The 25221-nt window shown below is 29.6% G+C and overlaps 1 protein-coding gene and 1 non-coding gene across 4 annotated transcripts in view; one reads left to right on the top strand and one right to left on the bottom strand.

Annotated features, from left to right (window-relative positions):
- Shrm (Shroom) overlaps positions 1 to 25221 on the top strand; it is a 135706-nt gene that overhangs the window by 89263 nt on the left and 21222 nt on the right. Inside the window, exon 1 of one of the 3 annotated variants that reach the window (XM_065513370.1) lies at positions 17819 to 17990. The exons of the other annotated variants lie outside the window; for them this stretch is intronic. Coding sequence (XP_065369442.1) covers positions 17956 to 17990 — 35 coding nt within the window. The 5' untranslated portion in view covers positions 17819 to 17955. Of the gene's footprint in view, positions 1 to 17818; positions 17991 to 25221 lie in introns of those variants that run through there. 3 annotated transcript variants of the gene reach the window in all.
- TRNAK-CUU (transfer RNA lysine (anticodon CUU)) lies at positions 14289 to 14361 on the bottom strand. Its single transcript has one exon. It is a non-coding gene; the product is annotated as a tRNA-Lys (tRNA).

The following is a 25221-nucleotide window of genomic DNA, read 5'->3' as shown; positions in this document are numbered from 1 at the left end:
GTAATAAAATCAATTAATAAAAAAAATTCCCAACTATTAACACACATGTTACAGTTTTGAACAATTATCTACAAACTTTTACATGGCAAACATTTATACAGCTTTTGAATTAATTATAAAATAAGTCTCATTCTTAATATATGTATAGTTATTTTGATGTTCATCAAATTTATTTTTAAATACATGGATGGATTATGTTCTTTAACCATTAAATTTAAATGACCCACTTAAACACCTCTTCTATACAAAACTGGCATAAATAAAAGAAACTTTTTCTTTTTATTTTCAATTTGTTAAATAAATTTGTTCGTTATTTTTTTTTTGGGGGTTTTTTATCTTAATCTTGACACAAACATTAAACACAACATAATTATGTAGTTATTGGTGTTAAGCTGGGTACTGTTTTTAAAGGTACATTATTAAAAAAAATAAACTCATTTTTAGAGATTGTACATACAACAATAGAGTTTAATAACCCCCCTAGTTTAGTAATGTAAAGTACATATACGAAAAATCTCTAACCCCAAAGGTAAATTACTGTAAGACATGAATTACCGTTGCTACGAGTTTAAAATTACCAACTGACTTCTGTGAGCCCGGTTACTTAGCCACAAAGAATCTAAATGGTAACAATTGTGATAAGAAATTGTTAGAAACTGTTTCAATTTAAAACCAAATTATGCAGGCTGTGTTTAAGTTGTTTAATTTTATTTAAATTAAAACATTTTGCTTTAGCTTTTTATAAATTGAAAATTTCAAACACGTAAATACCCACTGTTTGTTTTGCTTTGTTTTAAAATTAAATTGTTTAGAACTTGTAACACGAATATAAGGGCTAACAACTCAATAATGAAAATATTTCTTCACTTTGTTGTGTATTGATTGCACATTCTTTCAGGTTTATAACAATTTAAAAGTTATAAATAAATAAAGTAAAATACAATAATAATAAAAATAAAATCAAACAAAATGTTTATAATTTAATTAAAATCAAGGTTAAATACAATAATTTTCAAATACTTTCTATAAGGAGGTCTAATTGTTGTAGTAAAAATAAAAAAAAAAGAAACAAACTTTATAGAGTGTTTAATGTTTAATAAATTTTCATTTAATTACATTTTTACAGTTTACAATTTATAACGTAATAAAAATAAAAAAATAAGAAATAAATTTAGCTAAATAAAAATACTTAGAGAAATTGTTAAAGAATTGTTAGAAAATTATGTAAAATTGGTTTAAATTTTGAAAAATTTTCAATATTTTAAACATGATTTCTGTAAAATTTACCTTTCAATTTAGCTGTTTACTTATAAACTAGCTTCCTTTACAGCCGTCTTGACAAGCCATCAATTTGTTTACTCAGCAAACAATTTCTTGTCCGCACATGAATTTGTCTCGTTTGGACACCTCTTGTTAACATAATATTCCTGTCCACACGAGACAAATTTATGTGTTGACAAGAAATTGTCAAATTTTTAAATACCTTAAGAAAATTATGGGCCTTTTCGGAAATGCATCACTGCACTGCATTTGATGCGCATCTGTGATTAGTTTGCGATGCTGATGCAAACCAGCTGATGCATGATGCGCAGACGATGCATCAGCCATTTTGGTGATGCTTGTTTGATGGGTTTTTGCGCATTATCTATTTCACTGTTGCTTTTTAGAACTCAAGATATTTGCAGTGTTGGCAACTTTTGCATTTTAGAATGTACTGCGCATCAGATGCAGCGCAGTGATGCATTTCCGAAAAGGCCCTATGTAAATATTGGTTTAAATTTTGAAAATTTTCAATATTTCTGCAAAATTTGCATTTCTTTTTAGCTGCTAGTTGCTATTTACTTATAAAGTAGCTTATGGGAAGTTTAATTTAGCCCCCATCCTGACAAGCCATACATTTTCTTACTCAGCTAACAATTTCTTGTCCGCATAAGAATTTGTCTCGTTTGGACACCTCTTGTTAATGTTAGGTTCCTGTCCACATGAGACAAATTCATGTCCGAACAAGAAATTTCCGTTCCTTAGCAAATTGTCGCACATTAAAGCATAAAAACTCTGAAATTGACTATATTTTAATATAAAACTTAGTAAATTTGAATTTATCTTAGAAATATATAATTGGTAAAAAGAATTGTTGTATTTGGAAACAATGAGTAAAACTATGGAAAATTCCAAATTATTTTATTTCTCTTAGTGTATTTAAAGAAACAATTTTTATTTTAATTTAACAACTAAAATTCTTGCAAAATCCAAACGAAAGAAAAGCACGAGCCAAACAAACAACCACTGGTAATAAAATTGCTCTAGAAAACCACTTAAAGTGTTAATTGATGCCAATATCATAATTTTCAATCAATGATCGTGATTTATAATTTATTTTTATAACCAACACAGAGCAGCATGGTGGTGGTGGTATTTGTTTATAGAAATGTTTATTTAAGAAAGGTCTTTGAGTTTTCAAAATATTGAAAACAAAACAAAGTAAATTAAAACTTAAATGTTATTGAAAAATTAATTATAAAAATTTCTTAAGGGAATCTAAAAATATTTTAAAGGTCACAAAAAATCAGGGCTAATAATTGTTTATTTACAAAAAAAATCAATTTCAAATAAAAATGTTGTTATCTTTGATTTGAAATTTATTAATTTCTAGTGCCAACAATTAAATTTATTGTTATTTTCTAATACATATCTTAAAATGCCAAACGCTTTAAAGTGACAATAATTTTTTTTATGGTTTTATTAATGTTGTTGTCTTAATATAAATTTCTTTGGAAAAAAACACATGTTATTTTTTTGTAGCTTAAAGCAATTAAGCTTTAAACCATTAATAAAATTTTTATTTAGAATGGCTAATTTAATTGAAGAAATATATATATTTTTCATTTATAACATAAGAGAAATTGTTGGCGGCTAAAAATTTAAAAACAATTAACAAAATTTCTTAAAAATCATCAATAAAATTTTAAATCCATTATTTACAAAACACAAATAAAAATAATTTAAAAACTTTTATTTATTCTATTCGAATTGTTGCAAAATGTTGTTTTCCTTGGTTTAAATTTGAAAGTTTTAAAACTTTACAGAATTCTATTAGATTTGTTTTTATTTGTATGTATTTCTTTTGTCATTTACTAGTTTTAATCACTTAACTCTGTCAGTACTAAACCAGATGGCTATTTTTAGTTTACAATAAGAATTATATAAATAAATATGGAGAAAAAAAGTTCTAACAAATATAAAAAACTAAAATTACTCATAAATGTGGTCAGCAGCGAAAAATAACAAACAAAAAAATATTACAGCAAGTTTTAACAGGCAATTTAAAAAAAAATACTTATTAAATAAATACAATACACAATCATGACAGCATATAGTCATAAAATTATTAAAAAAAATATAAAAACTTAACGGAACTCTGTTTAATTACAATATTAAATCATTTTGCAACAGAAAAAACCCCTGACAAAAGAATTTACAACTAATTAAATTTAAAATTAATGCTAAAGTGCCAGCTCTGTGCTTAAAAATACAGCCCTGTGTTATATCTACTCAGAATAATAACAACAACAACACACATGTATTTCCTTTAAGGCTTCTTCTTCTTACATATTAAGTACTTGCTCACGCACTCTTGTGGTGCTCTTCTTTAGGCTCTTGTCTTATATTGATGTTATTGCTTTTATTTATGTTTTGTTTACATATATTTTAAGGTTCTTCTTCTTCTTGTTTGGTTATTTTGGTAGTTGTTGTTGTTATTTGTTAATTTCATTGGAAAAGTATGTCACTTGTATCATTAACCGTTATATGCAGCAAAATACTACTTTTTTTCATGTACACTCATTTTCATAACCATACATACTTGGAAGAACAACAAAATTGATCATGTTTATGTTGTTATCGTTTAAAGAATATCAATTATTTCTGCTGGGCATTGACTATAAATTTCGTTTTTTTTTTCTTTTTGTATTTAAAAATTGAAACGTTGAAAAAAAAGCAGAACAAAAAGAACATTTCTCCAAGAAATTCCATAACACCCAAAAATTCCAAAAAAAGTGTTCGTGAAAGGAAAATAAACGAATGTTTTGTGATTTTAAAATGCAGATCACAAATTATTTATGAATTTTTTTTGTCAGTTTTTGGCCATACCACAATTTTTTTTGCAATTAATTTCCAGTTTATTGTGTTTAAAAAATATTTTAAGTCCACCATATGATTATATAAAAAAGTATATACCGTTACATTTTTTTACACTATAATTATTGTTATTTTTTTATTTAATTTCAAAATTACATTTATTACGTGAAATTGTTGTTTGGTTTTAATCACAAATAAATTCGAAATTATTCAAAATAGGTTGAAACTGTTTTTTTAGTCATCAATTCAATTGTTTTGAATTCTTTTATTTGTTTTTTTGAATATGGTTAAAAAAATGGTAGACAATCTACTGCTGTATAGACTATAATAAGAACGTTTTTTTTTTTAAATATTAGTGAAGCGTGGGAATTTGAAAAAAACTTAATTAGCATAAATGCAAATTTCCATAAAACACTGAATATGAATCAACAAATAATCAAGCACCACATGTGACACTGATGTTTATCAATAAAGAAGTAAAATAAATAAAGAATTTTATTATTTTTAACAGATTAAAGTAGAATTTTAATTGATTATATTTAAAGCCACACAAACCTGCAAAATTAAAACTTTAAATATCTTTAAGTAAATATGGTTTCAGTAGCGCCCTTTAAAATAATTGATTCTTAAACAATTTTGTCCAAAACGTTATAAATACTTAAAAATAAACTAACAACTATTTTTGTTTAATATTGTGACTAATCTTTAAAATAAGAAAATGAGATCATTCTTTAATAAAGAAAATGAAATTTTTTTAATAATACTTTTTTCAAATTAGTTGGTTTTTATAAATATAAATAATAAATTAATTTATTTTTAAACTTGGGTCATTTCAAATGTTTATTTATTTATAAATATTTTTAATTTTATCTATACAAAAGATTTATCTGGCTGTTCAAGAGTTTAAAATGATTAGCATCATTGGTTGCTTAACAACAGAGTTGTATTATGTAGGCACTTGAATGCTTAGTTGCATTTTTAGGGCAGAAAGCCTTGAATTTGTTTCGTGTGGACAGGAACTTAACATTGACAAAAGGTTTCCAAATAAGACAAATTTAAGTGCGATTTTTTAAATTTCAAACAATTCATGTGTCAACTAGGGACAACAGTAACCCCCTGACTATACTTGACAAATATGTATCATAACAATTATTGATGTTTGTTTTCAAGACAAAGTTGTCTGAGCAAAAACACTAACAATTTTGTCATAACAAAGCAATAAAACTAATAAATGGAGACTAATCTCATAATTTTTAAACTTGACAACCATTTTGATTTGTATTATGATAAAAATGTATCAGGTATAGACAGGGGCTAATGAAGAAAAGGAAGTTTTACTTTAAAAGAGTAGCCATATCTGTATGTACCTCAACATAATTAAAATTATGTTAATGTATTAAATTTAATTTCCTCACTTTTCTTTAAAGAAAATCTTTTGATTATTTCAAGTTTCTTAACATTTTCCCTGTTTTCTTTTTTCCTGTCATAAATTAATGTAAATTATTTGATTTAATACAAAATAATTTCAGTCAAAGTCATTATAAATAATCTTTTTTTTTAACTTAAATTTAAAACAAAAGCAAAACAGGTTACTAAAAACAAAAAAATAAAGATTTGTAATTTCGTTGTTATTAGATTCACATTTAAAAGAAAACAAAAGTTTAAAACAATAAAATTTTGTTTAAAACTAATTTTTTTAACACAAAACTGACTGATTTTCTGGGTCACAAAAAGTCATTCATTCGAAATAATTTGGTTTTAAACACAGAAAATAAAAGATAATGATCGCGTGAGCAAATTTAAACATACATACATACTTATACTCCAAATAAACTGAAATAAACTTAAACGCAAAACAAAAAGAAGTTTAAATTTAGAAAATGAAATACAAAAATAAATAAATAAAACAAAATATAGTGCGTTCCCATCAACCCACAATAATAAATGATCGTGCTACTAATTGTCTAGAGTTTAGAGAATATCTTAAGGTTTCTTAAACAAAAATTAGCTGTAGTTATTTTAAGGTGTTAATGTTTGTTATTGGGGGTTGGGAACTTCCGTAGTGTTATTATTAATAGATTAAAACAAATATATTTCATTCTATTTACTTATATAGCTGTTGAAAACCTTTAACAAATATAACACACATCCGCATATAATTTGGAACAAATTTATTTCATACCATTCAGAGACAATGGTGGTTTACACATATGTACGATTAGTTTTCGGCCTTAACAGAGACAAAACTAAACATGTTTGATTGTTTGAAAAATGATGCATACTGGTGTGTTTAAGGTTATGAGCATACGATTTTATATGTTTTACAAATTTCCTGTTTTGTAACCGTTAAGAGAGATGTTCACATATCTGCAATTATGACTATTTTTTTTTTTTTTAATTTTCCATAAGAAAATGACTTCCGAATTTTATTTACTTGCGGCATGGGAATCATTAGTCTATTTTGATACATACAGTGAGTGACAATACAATGTCATGAATAACACGAACAATATTGGCCTCCAAGGCGTAAATTATTGCTGGTTTATCTGCATAAACCATTGACTTCACTTGGCCCCACAGCAAATTATCGAGAGGTGTCAAATCGCACGATCTTGGAGAATCATTTCTCGAAATCAAGTTATCGCCAAATTTTGACACGTAGCGACACAACATCTCTCCCGGATCAATTTCATATATATTTTCAAACAAAAAATCAATGATCATGCGGCTGCAACGATCTCCATTGATAGCTCCGGTTTCTTTTTTGAAGAAATAAGGTCAAACTATGCATTTTCGAGGTAATTTAGTCAGTAGGATCTGCTGTAGATTTGTCTCCCTCCATATGCAGTAATTTTGTTTATTGACAAACCCTTTAGCCAAAAACGAGCCTTATCGCTGAACACAATTGCTCATCTTTTGAGTCTAATAACGAATCAAGCCAATTTCGGATACTGTATTTCAAAGTGAAGTGTATCCTAGAGAGAAAGTTCTACATCGATCGAAACTAAAAGTAGTCGGACGGGGCATGGTCTGAATTATAAAGCGGGTCAGGCAAAACATCCCAACCACTTTATTCTAAATAGTTTTTACCAGTTATTGCAACATGTGTCCGAGCGTTGCCATGATGGAATATTACGGTATCATGTCTGGCCGCATATTCTGGTCGTTTTTTGCCAATGCTCGCTTTAAACGAATCAGTTGCATTCGTTACAGTTTCCCTGTGATGGTCTGGTCAGATTTCAACAGCTCATAATAGAAAGGAACCTTTTGGTTCCATTAAATACAGAGAATTACCTTATCGCCATGGATATTTGGCTTTGGTGTCGATTCAGCTGGTTAGACGGACTTAACATACGAACTCTTATGCTTCGGATTATGGATCCATTTTTCATCGCAAACATGATTTTCTTTTATAGCGTTCAAGCATTTTTCGGACATGCAAAATTCCGAGCCAAAAGAACTGCTCATCTTTTGAGAACAAGAACGAATCAAGTCAGTTTCGGATACTCTGTTATGCAGTGAAGCATATCTCAGAAAGAGCGTTCTATATCGATCGAAACAAAATGTAGTCGGACGGGCGAAACTTCCCAACCACTTCATTCTAAATGTGGCAGAGAGTTGTCAGGATGGAATATTATGGTTTCATGTCTGGTTCGCTTGATGGTCTGGCCAGATTTCAACAGCTCATAATAGGTAGGACCCTTTTGGTCCTACCAAATACAGAGAATTTCCTTTGCGACTTTGGTTTCGATTCGGCTGGTTGGCCGGGCTTCTCATAAGATCTCTTATGTTTAGGATATCGCAATGGATGCATTTTTCATGCCAAGTAATGATTCGGTGCAAAAATGATTTTCTTTTATAGCGTTCAAGCATCATTTCAGACATGCAAAATCCTATTTTTAGGTCTCTCGACTCTAATTCGTATGGTACCCAATTTCCCGGCTTTTCGATGAATTCTGCTGCTTGCAAACATTTTGAAATTACTGCTTGAGTAGCTCCTAATAATTTTGAATGCTCTTTTTGAGTTTGACAACAATCTTCATGGAGTAATGCTTCCAATTCTCTGTCTTCAAACATCTTTGGCTAACCTGGCGATGTTTGTCTTCCATGTCAAAATCACAACTTCTCAAGCCCTGATCCCAAACACACCTATCATCTCATTAATATAGAAAACCTATGGGAAATTGTAGATCTCAAAGTATGGACTCCAAATTATACCTCGAAGGAAGCTTTATCAAATGCGGTTAGAAGAGAATTTAAAAATGCTTCAATGGAGGCGACTGATTCTTTAGTTTATTGTATTGCCAACCATTGTATGGATATATAAATTTCTAGTTGGTATCTCTTTTACTTAAGGTCAACAACCTTTTCCTTTTTTTGTATTCGCAAAAGGTGGGGAACTCTTTATACATAAAATAAGATAAAGAATAAAAGGGATTAGAATTTAATTTCTTCTATCAATTTTCTTGCAATAATGGCTGCAACAAATTATAGATCTTGGGCCCAAAAAAAACAAAACACAAACATAAGAAAAATGCACCAAAAATTACAATTTAGGTAGGAAACAAAAAGATAGAAAGAAGAAAAACAATTGTTTGCAATTCAAACTATTGTTCAGGCTGGGAACAAAGAGCAAAAACATTTAAATCGATTCCCGTAGGAAATGACGCATAAGTTTGGCTGGGCTACATGGTTGCAATGTATTTTATTGTGTTGGGTTTGGCAACAAAACTTTGTAGCTCTGGGTAGAGTGAAAGAAACAAGTAGAAGGAAAGCATTGTATTGTATTGTATTGTAGTAAAGTGTGTATCCAGGCATAAAATTATTTTTGTGTCTTTTATTTACAACTTCTTAGAGTATGTATGGAATGGGGTGTGCGTGCATAAGAGTCTTCACTTAAACCACTAATGATGACTTCCATGTTAGCAGAAAAAACACTGGCTGGCTTTCTGGCAGTCTGTCCATCAACCAACCATCCATTCATACACATTGTTGTTGATTTGTTTGCAAGGCAAAAACTGTGGCTCTGAAACCCTCCAAAGATGGTAATGACACCAGGCATTCAAGACACAAAGCCACAATGCAAGAAAATGCAGCTCAAAAGAAAACCCATGACGATCATCATGAGGATCTTTAGTTATAAGTATTCACCATCATCATCATTGTTATCATTATCATCAACACCATCCCAACAAACTCACTCTATCTAAGTTTTCGTCTTGATAATCATGATGTTGCTGATGTTGTTTATTGGTTTGTAAAAGCTGCCGCATTTTTTTTCATTTACCTTTGTTTCTTAACTTCGTTTGCCTTTGCCTACGTCTATGTTTTAGTGCAATGAATTTCCATTACATTTTGCTGGTACGAGAGTGTATTACCATGGCCAACAGTGGCTATAAATTGCAATAAATAAATTTTACATTCACAACACACAAACACACACACACACATCCCCAATTGGAACGATATTAAAATGACCTTGAATATATTGAAGAATGATTGAAAGCTAAAATACACACACGCAGCCAGCAACAAATATAAACGTCGTCCACTTTACAGTAGAAACATCTAAAGAACAGTCAGATCAATCAGCTAGGTACTAAAAATATTCCTTGATTTGGTACTTTTGTGCTGTTATGCCAAGGGAGAAGCAAAAAAGTACTTAATTTTAAAAGTTTTTTATATTAAAATGGTTATAAAATGTTACTTTAATTATAAAATTGTAGTACCAGTTTTCCAAAAAGTATTAAATATTTAAAAGTATTAAATTTATTGAAAAAGTACTTTCTTAATGTATATTTGAATACACAACCAATTGTAATTATTTCCTTAGCTTAAAACTATTTTAAAAAAAGTTTCACTTACAATTACATTTTATTTATAAAATTGCATGTTAAAAAAGTACCAATATGTTTAAAAAATATATTAAAATACTTCTTTAAAATACACAAGTAAGAGAGCTATATTCGGAATCTTATATACCCTTCACCAAAGTATATTGTTACGTTTTTACCTTTTAAAAATGGTGGTTTATTTCCTTTAAATAAGCCGTATTCTTTTGAATTGCAAATAAAAGCCATCAGCAGTTTAAAATTTGTAACAACTCTTTATTTATTTAAATGTACACAACAATTTAATACACACACTTTAAAAACACACTGGTAGATAATACAGTTGATATTAAGTCTAACAGCGCCTAAAATACACTGACTGGTCTGCAACTTGCTGTTACTATTTATATACACAGTGACATCTTCTAGTAGTTTTATGAATTATCTAACGGACAAAACTAGAATGTTCTATTTGTAGAGCTTTTAGTAGCTTCAATGTTGATGTTAGCAGCTTTAACAGTTTATAATATATTAACTGTTAAAGCTGCTCTGCTTGCGGCATGGGAATCATTAGTCTATTTTGATTTTGATACATACAATGAGTGACAACACAGTGTCATGAATAACACGAACAATATTGGCTTCCAAGGCGTCAATTGTTGCTGGTTTATCAGCATAAACCAGTGACTTCACTTGGCGCCACAGGAAATTATCACACGATTTTGGAAGTCCATTTCTCGAAATCAAGTTATCGCCAAATTTTATCACGTAGCGCCATCCTGTTGACACCACATCTAGCCCGGATCAATATCATCTATATTTTCAAACAAAAAATCAATGATCATGCGGCTGTAACGATCTCCATTGACCGTAACGCAAGCTCCGGCTTCTTTTTTTGATGAAATAAGGTCAAACGTTGTATTTTCGAGGTAATCGAGTCTGTAGGATCTGTTGTAGATTTGTCTTCCTCCATATGCAGCAATTTTGTTTATTGACAAATTCGTTAAGCCAAAAATTAGTCTCATCGCTGAACACAATTTTGCGATAAAACAGTCGGCCGGCCCATCGATGAATTGCTCATCATTTGAGTCCAATAACGAATCAAGCCAATTTCCAAAGTGAAGTGTATCCTAGAGAGAACGTTCTACATCGATCGAAACAAAAAGTAGTTGGACGGGGCATGGTCTGGATTATAAAGAGAGCCAGGCAAAACTTCACAACCATTTCGTTCTAAATACTTATTAAGCGGTTTTTCGGCAAATGCTAGCTTTAAATGAAACAGTTGCATTCGGTACAGGTGCCCTGTGATGATCTGGTCCTTTTGCTCCTACCAAATATAGAGAATTACCTTAGCGCCATGGATATTTGGCTTTGGTGTCGATTCGGCTGGTTTTCCGGGCATCACTTACGATCTCTTACGCTTCAGGTTATCGTAATGGGTCCATTTTTCATCGCAAGTAATGATTCAGTGCAAACTTTTTTTTTTATAGCGTTCAATCATTATCCCGAACATGCAAAATCGTATTTCAAGGTCTCTCGGCTTCAATTCGTATGGTACTCAATTTCCCTGCTTTTGGATGATTCCGGCTGCTTTCAAACGTTTTGAAATTGCTGCTTGAATAGCTCCCAATGATTTTGCAAGCTCTTGTTGAGTTTTACAACAATCTTCAGGAATAATGCCTTAAATTTTTGGTCTTCAAACTTTTTTGGCTGGCTTGGCGATCTTTGCCTTCCGTGTCACCACTTCTGAACCGAACAAACCATATCTCGCACTTTGAAACAGATGGAACACATTCAACATAAGCTTTGGTGAGAAATCGGTGTGCTTCAGTGACAGTTCAAAATTAAAGAAGTATAGCTAAACTCCCGCATATGACGATTCGTTGGTAATAAAGTCCACATTTTCGCAGCTAATGTCAATAACTAAGTGAGAATAAATGACAGATATTTACCCTTCAAAATGACATATAAGTTATTAAAAACAAAAACCGCGTTCAAAAGCTACGCGATCTATTGTAAATCCCGCATTTTGAAGTTATACAACTAATATAATTCTGAATTAAGCTAAAATTGAATTCATTAATTCAAAATGCTAACGAATGCGCATCAAACGGATTGTACGAAACTGTGACTCATTCATATCCCATAAAATGGGAGTAAAGTGAGTCGCAACTACGATTCAAAATAGTCTGGTACGTGAAAGAAGCAAGACTTTCCAGGATCTTGGTATGAATTCGATTAGATTTTTTTATAGGTATACATACTTACTGGGCTTTGTACGAGTGGACACACTCATGTTAGAATGGACTCATGTTTGTTTGGACGAAGCATTATCAGCATCGCGGACTAAGATATCTTGGTACAGGCATCTTTCAAGATCTGGATCTATCAAATTATTGCTATTAGAATATTTTTGTAAAAAGTACCACAAAAAAGTACATTTGTAATAATTTTATTTTCAATTTATATTTCTAACCCCCTGTCTATACTTGACAAATATTTATCATAACAATTAATGACGTTTGTTGTCTAAGCAAAAGCACTAACAATTTTGTCATAACGAAGCAATAATACTAATAAATGGAGACTATACCTGATAATTTTTTATCTTGACAAAGATTTTGACATTTATCATGATAAAAATTTATCAGGTATAGATAGGGGGTAAGTCTTAATAACAAAAAATACTGTACCTTTGGGAAAAAGGTACTAAAATATCAAAATAGTAGTACTATTTCAATATTATAACAGAGTTTTAAACACACAAATTGTTATTAAAAGTACTAAAATCTCAACATTTTAAACCATCTCTATATATATTCCACTGACAATAGAATCACGTTTCCTTTTATATGTAAAGTATGAAAAAAATGCAATTTCAGAATTCTACATTATGTACTATAAATGTATACTGACTGACTGTTGTTGCCTAGCTATGGTTTGGCCGGTGCTTTGCTCTTTTTGCGTTGTAGTTTTTAAAAGTTCTTTCTTATATCTGTGTTTTTTTCTTCTTTTGTGTTTAATAAATTTGCATTTTATACGCTTTTGCATTAAATATTGTAAATATGCAATTGTTTTTTGTTTTGTTTATTGTATTGTATGAGTGAGTGTCCAAAGAAGTCATTGATTGATGACCACAGAGAGAGAGAGACGAGTGTTGATTTGGTAAACATGGTGCTGCTGTCAGTCAGTCTGTTAGTTATTCAGTCACCCAACTAAAGTAACGCCTATTGAGAAGAGTCCCACCGAAACCGGTTTTTTTTTCAGGGCGACACCATATCTAACCTAATATTCGGCATAATCCGAAATAAACCGAAAATGTTCGAAAGTTGTTTGAAATTCCTAAAAAACTTAGAAACTTTTTTCCAGGCAACAGTTTTTTTCAGACTTCTTATATATTTTACAATAAAATATATGTAAGTTTTTGTATTCTATTAATTATATTCAAAACTTAACATTACAAAATCTATGGTTTTCCTTTATAAAAGTTTCGGTTTTGGAACGAATACCATGTTTGGCCGAATACTGGTATTATGCCGATTTCTAGCCTAATCTGAATATTCGTTCGGACTCTGCTATTGAGTGTTGCTGGCAAATTCAACATCACAATAATTGATATTACATTTTTTGATTTTTTTAATTTTTTTTTTTGTATGAAAACAAAACCATTTTTGTGTTTTAACCTTAGCTTGTCTAGACTAGCAACCAGATAAATAAAACTAAAAACAAAACAAAATTTTAAGTTTTTTTCCTTTAAGATTTCAAATACATACATATGTAGTTTGATATGAATATTTGTAAATGTACTCCACCCATTATTATAATTTTGTTTGAATTTTTCGTTGAAAAGTCCATTGACTTGTTTAAGAAGCTGCACAACAGCACACAATAAAAGGTGAAATTAAAGTCAAGGTACTTTTTTTCGTTCATTTTTGAAAAATATTTTCCTTTTATAGCATTTTAAAAGATTTTTCATATAAATTGTATTTTTTTTAGAGTATTTTAAACATGTATTTAAGTAGAGCATAAATCAAAATGATCTTGATGATTTTTGTCTCGTGTGGCTGGGGCCCACAACATGTTTTGCTGTTGCCATGTGTTGTTTATTACAAGTATGTCTGTCCTACAAGTTGTACAATATATTGACATTAAGAAAAATGATCTCTATTGCCACATATGAGCTGAATTCCACAACAGAATAAAAAAAAACTGCCAAAGCTGTGTTTGTGTTATGAAAACAATTAAATTCGAGGTGTTGTTAAATGATATTTAATATTTTGAAAGTTTAGTTAATAAAAAATGTTAAAAAAAAAATTACATCGCCCAACGTGGGGCTCGAACCCACGACCCTGAGATTAAGAGTCTCATGCTCTACCGACTGAGCTAGCCGGGCAGTTGTCCACTTTATACATAAACTATAATTTGTTTTAAATAGTGAAACTAATGCTATTTTAAACACATTTGTTTAAATTGTTTTAATTTATTTTTAAATTTTAAGGAAAAACTAAATTTAAAAAATAAATATATAATAAACAGTGTCTTTTTGTGCCCTACCAATTTATTTACTTGTCATAATGAAGTTCTAACTTAAAGTTTTGGAATTAACTCTGGTTCTTGGGATAAATCGTTATTATATTATTATAGATAACGTATCTTTGTACGCTGTATTAGTTTTTAATAAACTTATATGTAATTTTGAAGGTAACATATCTGTCATTTATTCTCACTTAGTTATTTAACATTAGAGTGTAAACAACAAAGTTTTTTTTGCTTCGAACATGTCGAATTTTGTGCGGGAAGTTTTGCTTTACTTCTTTAATTTGAAAAAAAGTACCAATGAAGCACAGCAATTGCTCACCGAAGATTATGATGAATGTATTTCATCGGCTTCAACGGGAGAGACATGGTTTGAGCGGTTCAGAAGTGGTGATTTTGACACGCAAGACAAAAAAAATTTAAGTCGAAAAATTGGAATCATTACTCCATGAAGATTGTTGTCAAACTCAACAAGAGCTTTCAAAATAATTGGGAGCTACTCAAGCAGTAATTTCAAAACGTTTGCGAGCAGCAGAATTCATTCAAAAGCTGGGAACTTGGTTACCATACGAATTGAAGCCGAGAGACCTTGAAAGACGAGTTTGCATATCCGAAATGATGCTTGAACGCTATAAAAGAAAATAATTTTTGCACCGAAACATTTCACTATATGAAGAATGGAAACATTAACAGATCGTATGTGAAGACTGGCCAACCAGCCCAATCGATACCAAAGCGAAATATGCATTGCTCTAAGGTAATTCTTTGTATTTGGTGGGAGCAAAAAGGCAATATCTATTATGAGGTGTTGAAATCTGGCAAGACCTTCGCAGGGAACCTGTACCGAATGCAACTGATTCGTTTGAAGCGAGCATTTGCAGAAAAACGCCCAGAATATGCGGCCAGACATGAAACCGTAATTAATATTCCATCATGACAATGCTCGGTAACATGTTGCAATACCTGTTAAAAAATATTTAGAATGAAGTGGTGGTGAAGTTTTGCCTCACCCGTTTTATCGTCTAGACCATGCCCCGTCCGACTACTATTTATTTCGATCGGTGCAGAACGCTCTCTCTGGGATACTCTTCTCATTGGAACAGAGTATCCGATATTGGCTTGATTCGTTCAAAAGATGAGCAGTTCTTTTGGTTCGGAATCCATATGTTGCCAGAAAGATTGAAAAAGGTCAGAGCTAACAATGGCCAATACTTTGAATACATTTTTGTTGTACAAATGATTCAAATTAAAAGTAAAAAATTTAAAAAAAATTCCACATATTTAAGTCACACAACCAATAGATCCAGAAGTTTCCTAAAAGTTATTTCTGCTTGGTAGCCTTTCATTTATGTATATCCGGTTACTAACTATCAATAACCAATTCAATTGCTTGCTTAAACTGTCAACTCAATTATTAAGTACATATTTCAATTAAGATTGATGTCATGACTCTTATTTATTCTTAAAACTATTTTAATAAAAACTATTCCTTAAGATTTAAATACAACAATTATTGAAAGTTTTAAAACACAAACAGTTTAATAAATTTATTATTTTATTTTGAGAAAGTGAAAATTAAGATTGATTACATTTTGGCGCCTTTAAATCAAATAATTTTTGAAGAATTTCTTTATTAACAAGTTTATATTTGCAACAAATTTTCCTTAATTAAAATGTTTATTTTATGTGTCTTTTCAATGAGTTTTGAGCAGAAACTGAAAAAAAACTAAATTTTGCGTGTTTGAGTTTTAATGGAATTGTGGTTTAAATAGCATAAACCACATAAATTATTAATATTTTTAAAGTTTAAAACTATTAAATTGATATAAATTGTTAGTAATAATAAAAAGTTTAATAACTTTTAAAATAAGAAAACTAAACTATTAAAATTATTTTACAAATTAAATAGAGAATAAATTAAGAGTTTAATAGTAAATGTTAAGAAAAATAAGAACTAATTTATTTTAAAGTAGCACTTGCATTAAGAATATTTTAATTTGCTTTAAATTCCAAAGAAAATTTTGTTAAATTTGTAAATTATTGCTTAAATACTTAAGCCGCCATTTTGTTTACATTGAGAACTCACAGAAACACACACACACTCTGGCATCATCATGCAAATTACTCACATTTTAAAATACCGTTAATAATTGTTATTTTATTACATGATGTTTGTTGTTGTCATTCATTGTAATGAGAGCAATTGTGTGGTGTTGCCAAATTTGTAGAACTAAATACGCTAAGAAATAAACGAAGATGCTAAGAAAGTCGCTAAATTTTAGTAAAACGATATAGAGCCGCTTTGATTATTATAAATAAGCTGTTAAAAAGGGAAAATTAGTTGCTAAAACTATTTCAAGTACATTTTTTAATAAGAAACTAAAGAAATTTAAAATTAATTTCAACAAATGTTTAAATTATTTTAAATATTAAGGGACAACGAAAGTTCTCATCATTTCTTTTTTATTTAAATATTTAGTATTATAAAATTGTATGTATTGTTGTTGAATTCTTAGTATAGAATTTCAACGCGGCACTTCAATTTATAAATATTTTCATAAAGCGTCAAAAAACAATAACATGTCTGCCTAATAAATCTTAAACGAAATAATAATTGTCATAAATAAATTAGCCATTAAAACTGTAAGCAAGAGTATTATTCATTTAATCTCTAATTTTCTTTAAATAATACATAAAATTGTCTAAAAAAAATAAAACAAAAACTCAACAACAAATATTAACATTGACCACCAACCACAGCAGCAGCGCCAAATAAATTTTAAACGAGACAAAACCAAAAAAAACAACACATCAATCGCATCACCCCCAGAGAGCAAAAGACGCAAAAATTTATAAAAATGATGAAAATAAAAGGCATGCCAAAAAAAATATATTCGATTTTCACGCAAATTATTTTAGTGCTTTTTTTTATTTAGATTTTATTTTGTTTTTTTTTCATAAATCTTCAACAGTTGTTTGCAATATCGTGTATTGGTGGTGGCGTTGATCGCGTGTAAATTATCAAAATTCGTTGATCAGTTCAAGCGGTGTTGTGTGTTTGCGTTATTAATAAACAACGTTTTTTGTATTGTATATAATTTCTATAAATATTGGGGGAAAAAAAAACTTTTATTGTAAACTAAACACAACAATCATAATAATTGATAATAATAATTATATTAAAAGAAAAATACAAAAAAAAAATAATAGAAAAAAAGCGCCAAGTGGCGTAGAAAATCTAAGGAAAAATATATAAATACTTATTATAAACACAATAAAATAATAACAATTAAAATTTTGCTATTAAAATAAAGAGAGTGGAGTGTTTTGTGTCTAATGATCTAAAAATGAAGACACGCTAAAATAATACAAACAGAAAATCGCCAAAATATATGAAACACATGTTGTTAATGCCATAGAAATTGGAATTATTTTCAAAATAACTAAAAACATGCCTAAAATTTTTGATTGTTTCAATCAATTAAGGTAATTTTGGGTTTTAATAAAAATTTCAAATAAATTAAAATTTAAAAATAAAACGGTTTTAACGAATTTTGTTTACACTAAAGTATATGCCATATTTAATGATTATTTATAAAATTTGTATTGTTAGGAAAATTTAATAAACAGTTTTATAGAATTGAAAAACAGATTAGTGCACCTATAAATATAGATATTAACAAATTAGTTTACATAACTAATTCATAAAAATATCGTAATAATTTTCGAAATTTAAACAGATTATTATGTCTTTAATGAATAATGGAAGAAATTGAATATAAGGAAAAAACCACAACAACCTCGATTTTTTACCTATTTTTAATATATATCTGGATTACTAAGTCAATATAGACAATGTGGATATCTAATGATAGATAATTCAAAGAACTTTACAACTATTTTTGAAGGACTTCGTTTTAAAGTGGCATATTTTTTTAATCTAATTGAGATATTGACTTGAAAATTTGTTTGTAAAACCAAAAATTAACATATCTCAACAAAAAAAATTAGTTCGGAATAAATGTGGATCAAATTTTTCCTTATATTTGCAATCCTATTAAAATTTTGATATAAATTTTAGAAACTGAAATTTTCAACGTTATTTCAATTAGTCATTCTAAAGGGAATCCCGATCAGAGGGAATCCCGCGAATTCCTAAAGATTTGAGCGAAAATCCCAAAAATGGAATTTTTTACAATTTTGCTCATAGGGTCCACATTTCCTCTGAGGCTGGGAAAATACTTTGGGGATAAATAGGCAACACATCAAGGTCTCTAAAGCAGCTTTCCGTTTTCTGATCCCAGCTTTGGGATTTTAGAACATGTGTCCTAAAGTTGAAATTTTGATAAAAAATAGGTCAAATTCCGAAAAGCGTAGGGGCGACATATTTGAAAAATAGGACATATTTTTTATACCAAAATGTTCTACATAAAGATGCCTTACAGAAAAACATAAAATTGTTATATGTTGTTAAAGAAGATTTTTTGTTATTAAAAAAAGAGTTAAGTCACCTTTTTGACCAAAAAACAGCAAAAATCTGTTATTTTTTGAATTTTTAAATTGAAAATCGTTTATTTTTGGATCCATAATTGATATAGCTCTGAAATCTTTTGTATATTATTAATAATTTAGTTGTCTAACTAACAGAAATGATTCGAGTCTATTCGTTGCAAAAGAACGACCTATATTTTTAGAAAAGCGGACTAAGGTATGGCAATATTTTAAAATGACTATAAGACCTAGCCGAGCGCTTTCTAATAATAAAAAATCTTTGAAAACGGATGGGAAACAAAAAAATGTTTAAAAATTTTACATGTACCCTGCTTTGAGCCTCCCCCTGTAGCCAGATTTGTTTCCAAAAAATGTTGATTCTGCCCCACTGTGCCATGTGAAATGACTATGGCTTCCACAATCTCTCGCAATTTCAATCTGAGATCGGCTAACACAAAATCGTTTCAATTGTTTCGGCTGTAGGAACCTCAACTGGGCGCAACAAAATTCAATAAACCACCTTTTTTACCATTGAAATTTGATGGTGCATATTCCACTGAAAAGAGAACACTATTACATTATTTCAGTTTTTTAAGAAATAAAAGGTTTGTCAACGGACAAATATCGCTTCAAAAGTTCGATTATAAGTTGACAGAACACCACATTCAAGACAATGTCGCTCATCTTGTAATCAATTGTGTTTGATATCAGAAATGTCATAAATTAATCATTAAAGACAATGTCGTCTGAAACAGTTCTTGCACTAATTTCCAATTCTGGATTATATTAAACTCTCTTGCTATTAAATTATCTTGTTTTGGAGTAGTAAAATAGTTTTTGGCTTCAATAAAGCTCTTAAATCATTTATTATTTCCGTATTCATATGTTCGCAATTCTTAAACATACCAGATATTATCGGCTGGTTTGTCTTTCCCAAAAAAGGTGTTTTTTCAAAAACTGAATATGATGTAAGTTACATACCACCTAACAAAAACAAAATCACCCTCTATTTATGCTGTAGGGTATAGCAAAAATAAATGCCATCATTTTTATAAATAGACAGACTGAACATTTTCCTCATTAGAATTAAAAATTCAGTAACAAGAACATCAACAAAATAAAATATTATTTATTTGTGAAAAACGTCATCTTTAAGATATATTGCGAAATATGTATTTCAGTTTATTCTGGCTACTTGATAAAAAGTTATTTTTTATTGTTTGTTTTGAAATACATCAAGACAATTTCTTATGCTTAACAGGTGTTAAGTTCCCCTCTTGATGGCAGTTTCAATTTCAGATATTCAATTTCCTTTGTTTCCCTTTCAAAATTATAAAGTATTTTTTTTCATATTTTATTTTATCTTTTTTGATGTCTTTCTTTTATGATAATGCATTTTTGCATTCCAAAGTGTAGTATGTACCTATGGATATGTTTTTCATTTTGAGTAACAACAATCAACCATCATCAGCAGCAGCAGCAACAAATGCAAAACCCCAAAGCCACGAAGTTCAAGTTTACGTAAAAATTCCAAAACGTTACACATGAGTGATTTCTGCATGGACCGCAACGAATGTTTTTTTTTATGGAAAAAAAATAAATTTAATAATATTATTTTGCATTTATATGAAGTAGCAAAAAACAATAACAACAAATTCTTTAACTGGCTGTCAGTTGAAATGTCATTGTTCTAACAGGTATTGAAAAGTAAAAGAAACCCACCAAAAATACTCAATCAATATTAATGTGTGACAGAATTTTACACATGATTTTTAGTTTGTTTAAATACAAATCAGGTCATTCATTAATTTTTCTTATTCTTTTTTATAGTTTTTTTTGTTTATTCCATGTCCCCATTTTGTTTCGTTTAATGTTTCAATGATGTCATCTCATTTCATGTTGTTTTGTTTAAAAAACAACCCCAGGACCAGAGCCAAAATAACAACAAACCTCTATTTAGTTTTAGCTAATTGAGGTTTCCATTTAATTTCAGCCAAACATTACCACATGTTTGCCTGTTCTCATTTTAGCACGAAATGTTTAAATATTTATAAGAGTATAATAAATATACTTGATACTTTTTTCTTTTTATTACTTTTTATCACATGTTATTTGTAAGTACATTCCTATGTAATACAAACTAACAACTTATTTGGGTCATTTAGAGTTGTGTGTCTAAGGGAATTTTAGCAAATGGCATTTAGTTAAATTAAAAATAAAACAAATGACCCACAAGAAATGTTATAAATTTGTGAAATAATTGTTTGAATTCTAATTTAATGTGAATGTCATACAATCTAGAAGAAGACTATCTTTCTTAGTGAATGACAGGAAATTGCTTTTAGAATGTCATTCTCAGTGAATGACAAAAGGTGTTGCCAAATATTATTTACAAAAAACCGTTGGGTTTTCTTTGTGGTTTTTTGTTAAAAGATTTTGTAAACGATAATTCAACAGGTGTTTAGTGTCATTGTTATGAATTTCACTTCAATATTTGTTTTATATATTACAGAATTTTACGAGGAAACATTGATTTCCAGACAGCCAAAAGGGACTTCTCATGCATAACATCTTTTTTATTTAATTTTCGGAACGCTGCATACAAATATGGAAACAATTTTAAAATCGTATGCTCAATTTTCGAGATATTTTTAAATTTTTACGAAAAAAAACAATTTTTTTACAATAGATGGCGTATCTTATAAATTATATGTCATTTTGAAGGGTGGTACATATCCGTAATTTATTCTCACTTAGTTTTTGAACATTAATGTGAAAATAACAAAGTTTTTTTGCTTCGAAAATGTCGAATTTTGTGCCAACACAGCGTCATATGCGGGATGTTTTGCTTTACTTTTTTAATTTGAAAAAAAAGTGTCGCTGAAGCACACCGATAGCTCACCAAAGCTTATGGTGAATGTGTTTCATCGATTTCAACGTGCGAGAGATGGATTGTGATGTGGAGATTTTGACACGAAAGACAAAGATCGTACAGGTCAGTCAAAAAAAGTTTGAAGACCAATAATTGGAAGTATTACTCCATGAAGATTGTTGTAAAACTCAACAAGAGCTTTCAAAATCATTGGGAGCTACTCAAGCAGCAAATTTCAAAACCTTTGCGAGCAGCACTATTCATCCAAAAGCAAGGAAAATGGGTACAATACGAATTGAAGTTGAGAGACCTTGATAGACGATTTTACATGTCTGAAATACTGCTTGAACGCCATTAAAGAAAATCATGGTTGCGCCGAATCATTACTTGCGATGAAAAATGGATCCATTACGATAACCCAAAGCGTAAGAGATCGTACATGAAGCCCAATCAACCAGCCGAATCGACACCAAAGCCAAATATCCATGGCGGTAAGGTAATGCCCTGTTTTTGGTGGTAGCAAAAGGGTCCTATCTATTATGAGCTGCTAAAATCTGTCCAGACCATCACAGGGAACCTGTACCGAACTCAACTGATTCATTTGGGACAGCGCTAGGCCATATGATGCAATACCTGTTAAAAAGTATTTAAAATGAAGTGGTTGGGAAGTTTTGACTCATCCGCTTTATAGTCCAGACTTTGCACTGTCCGACTACTATTTGTTTTAATCGATGCAGGACGCTCTCTCTGGGATTCGCTTCACTTTGGAACAGAGTATCCGATATTGGCTTTATTCGTTCTTGCCTTCTAAAAATGAGCAGTTCTTTTGATTCGGAATCCATATGTTGCCAGAAAGATGGGAAAAGTTCATAGCTAACAGTGGCCAAGACTTTGAATAAATTTATATTGCATAAATGTTTAAAAATAAAAGCTAAGAGTTTAAAAAATATCCCGCATTTTTAAAACATACGCCCAATAATAGAAACCCTAGTGAATTTTAATTCAATTGTTTTGTTTTGACGAAATATAGTTTTCAAAAAAGTTTCCATTGTATTGTTTACTGTATACTGATCTTACCACTCATGGTGAAGGATCTAAAAAGAGAATTTATCATGTAGATTAAAAAAATTGTTAAATATAATTTTTGATGTTTTTTATGTTTGATGTCCTCTTTTAGGGCCCGTTAAAATAACACTAACAAATTATATAATTTGAAAACAATATTCAATATTTTTAGCGCTTTCTACTTTTGGCCATAAATTATTGGCATCTCTGTTATCCGCCATCATTACTACAAAATCATACTCTCACATTTACTCTCACAAATAATCATTTCGTTTTTCTACAGTAGTCTCTTTTAGTACTCCTTAAACTTGATGATCTCTTAAATGTCACATTATTATTGCTGTGCTATCAAAAGGGTGTGTAAATTTTGACATTTAACTGTTATAATATAAACCATAATTTTATTTAGCTATTAAAAATGATGATTTGAAAGAAAGTTTTAAGTAAAATTTGTAAAATAAAAAAAAACACACATAAAACAATTGTTTTACATTAATTTTGAAAGTACAAACATACTTATAGACGACAACATAGACAGACGGACGGACAGTCAAACACACAGGAATCTGATATGAAAACATCAAATGATTTTTAAATGTTTTGATCGTGCTTTGGCTTTAAGTGATTTGATTTGAAATGAAAGTCTCGATGTTTTAAACCAAAAAAAAAACACAGAGAAAATATTAAAAAATAAAAATAAAAAACAGCATAAAATGTAATAGTAGTGAAATTTTTGTTAGTATTCATTCTGTTAAACTGTTTTAACAATGTTAAAGGCCTTTAAGCCATAATTTGCATTTAATTGCTGCTGGTCAGGTTGTTACAATTTCAGTTTACACTACATTGTATGTAGTTTTTTTTTGTTATCAGTTTTTTGTAAATCATATTATTTTGAAGGTAAAACACAAAATCAACACTATAATATTGTGTTTTTTAAAATAATTTCATAATACGGGTTTCATTAAAACATGTTAACAAGAACCTCAGTACAACCTAAACATGATGGCTTCCAAAAAAAACATCAGTTTTCATGTAAAATTATCATAGCATAACATTTTTCAAAAAAAAAAAAACGAGGGCTTTACTTTACAAAAATGTTAAGAAATCCTTTTAAAAATCATTAATTGCAATTTCTGGTTTCGTTTTAATTAATATTGAAGTAAAAAACGTGCCTTAATGGTAAAATGCATTTACCCCATTTACATTATCCGTGGTAATCAGTACAAAAGAGTGGAGTACTCGTACTCGTACTTACAGTTATAGTTGATGTTCCATCAAATCCCGCCATCTGTTTTGTTGTCTGCTTTTTAAGTGAAGTGAAGTAAAGTATTTAATGTATTCTATCTATACTCTTTTGTACTTTTGTTAGAAAATATTTATGAGATTTTGCTTTGTCTTTAAAGTTTAAACACACATACATCAGATTACGACAAGGCCTTTAGAAAGCGAATTAATAGATCAATTGTTTTGTGACCCACATAAAATTAATTACTGCTGCTTGCTGCATTCTTATTTTTCTCAAATAAATTTTAAAGCAAAATACTTTTCATTCAGGCACGTACGTCCATCATCATTTTTGGAAGGAAAATAATGTTGAAAAAACATCTGTCTTGGGTTCAGAACGATTATGAACGATAATTCTGTTTAAGTGGCAGATGGTATTCTAATATTACATTCTTAGCAGTGCATTCATATCTTCAAACATATGTTTTCAAAGACCTGCTGATGCACATGCCATTTCTTATATTTGTTTGATTTCTTTTATTGACATCTTACAGCAACAAATATAAACATAAAACCAAAGAAATGTTTTTTTTTTGTTAAATTTTTTATATTGTGATGTTTTTAAGCACTTTAAAAAAGTCGGGCCCCTGCTGTTTTGTATTGTTTTTAAATTTACAGGTTCGAAATGCTGCACTAAACTTCTTTAACAACCTCAAAATTTTATGAACAAAAGAGGGGAAATATGAGTTTTTCTGCAGTGTAGCCAACCCTTTTTTCAATGAAAACATAAACAGGCACAGTGGGGAAGTTAAATACTTAATAACGAAAAGTTAGCCACTGTGAGTTAGCAAAGAGTTTATTTATAACTAGATGACCGCCCCGGCTTCGCCCGGTCGCTATTTACTAATGTTAGTTCCTCAAGTTTCTCCAAAAAATGCAATTTATTAAAAATTAAAATTTCTGAATTTTTTTTCTTTACAAACCATCTCCTGAAAATTTCGAATTGAATAAAAAACAAGTAAGAGATCTATATTCGGCTGTGCCGAATCTTATATACCCTTAACC

Source organism: Calliphora vicina, chromosome 5 (genome assembly GCF_958450345.1).
Source record: "Calliphora vicina chromosome 5, idCalVici1.1, whole genome shotgun sequence".
NCBI classification, from domain to species: Eukaryota; Metazoa; Arthropoda; class Insecta; order Diptera; family Calliphoridae; genus Calliphora; species Calliphora vicina.
This window is presented reverse-complemented; position numbering and strand designations above follow the sequence as displayed.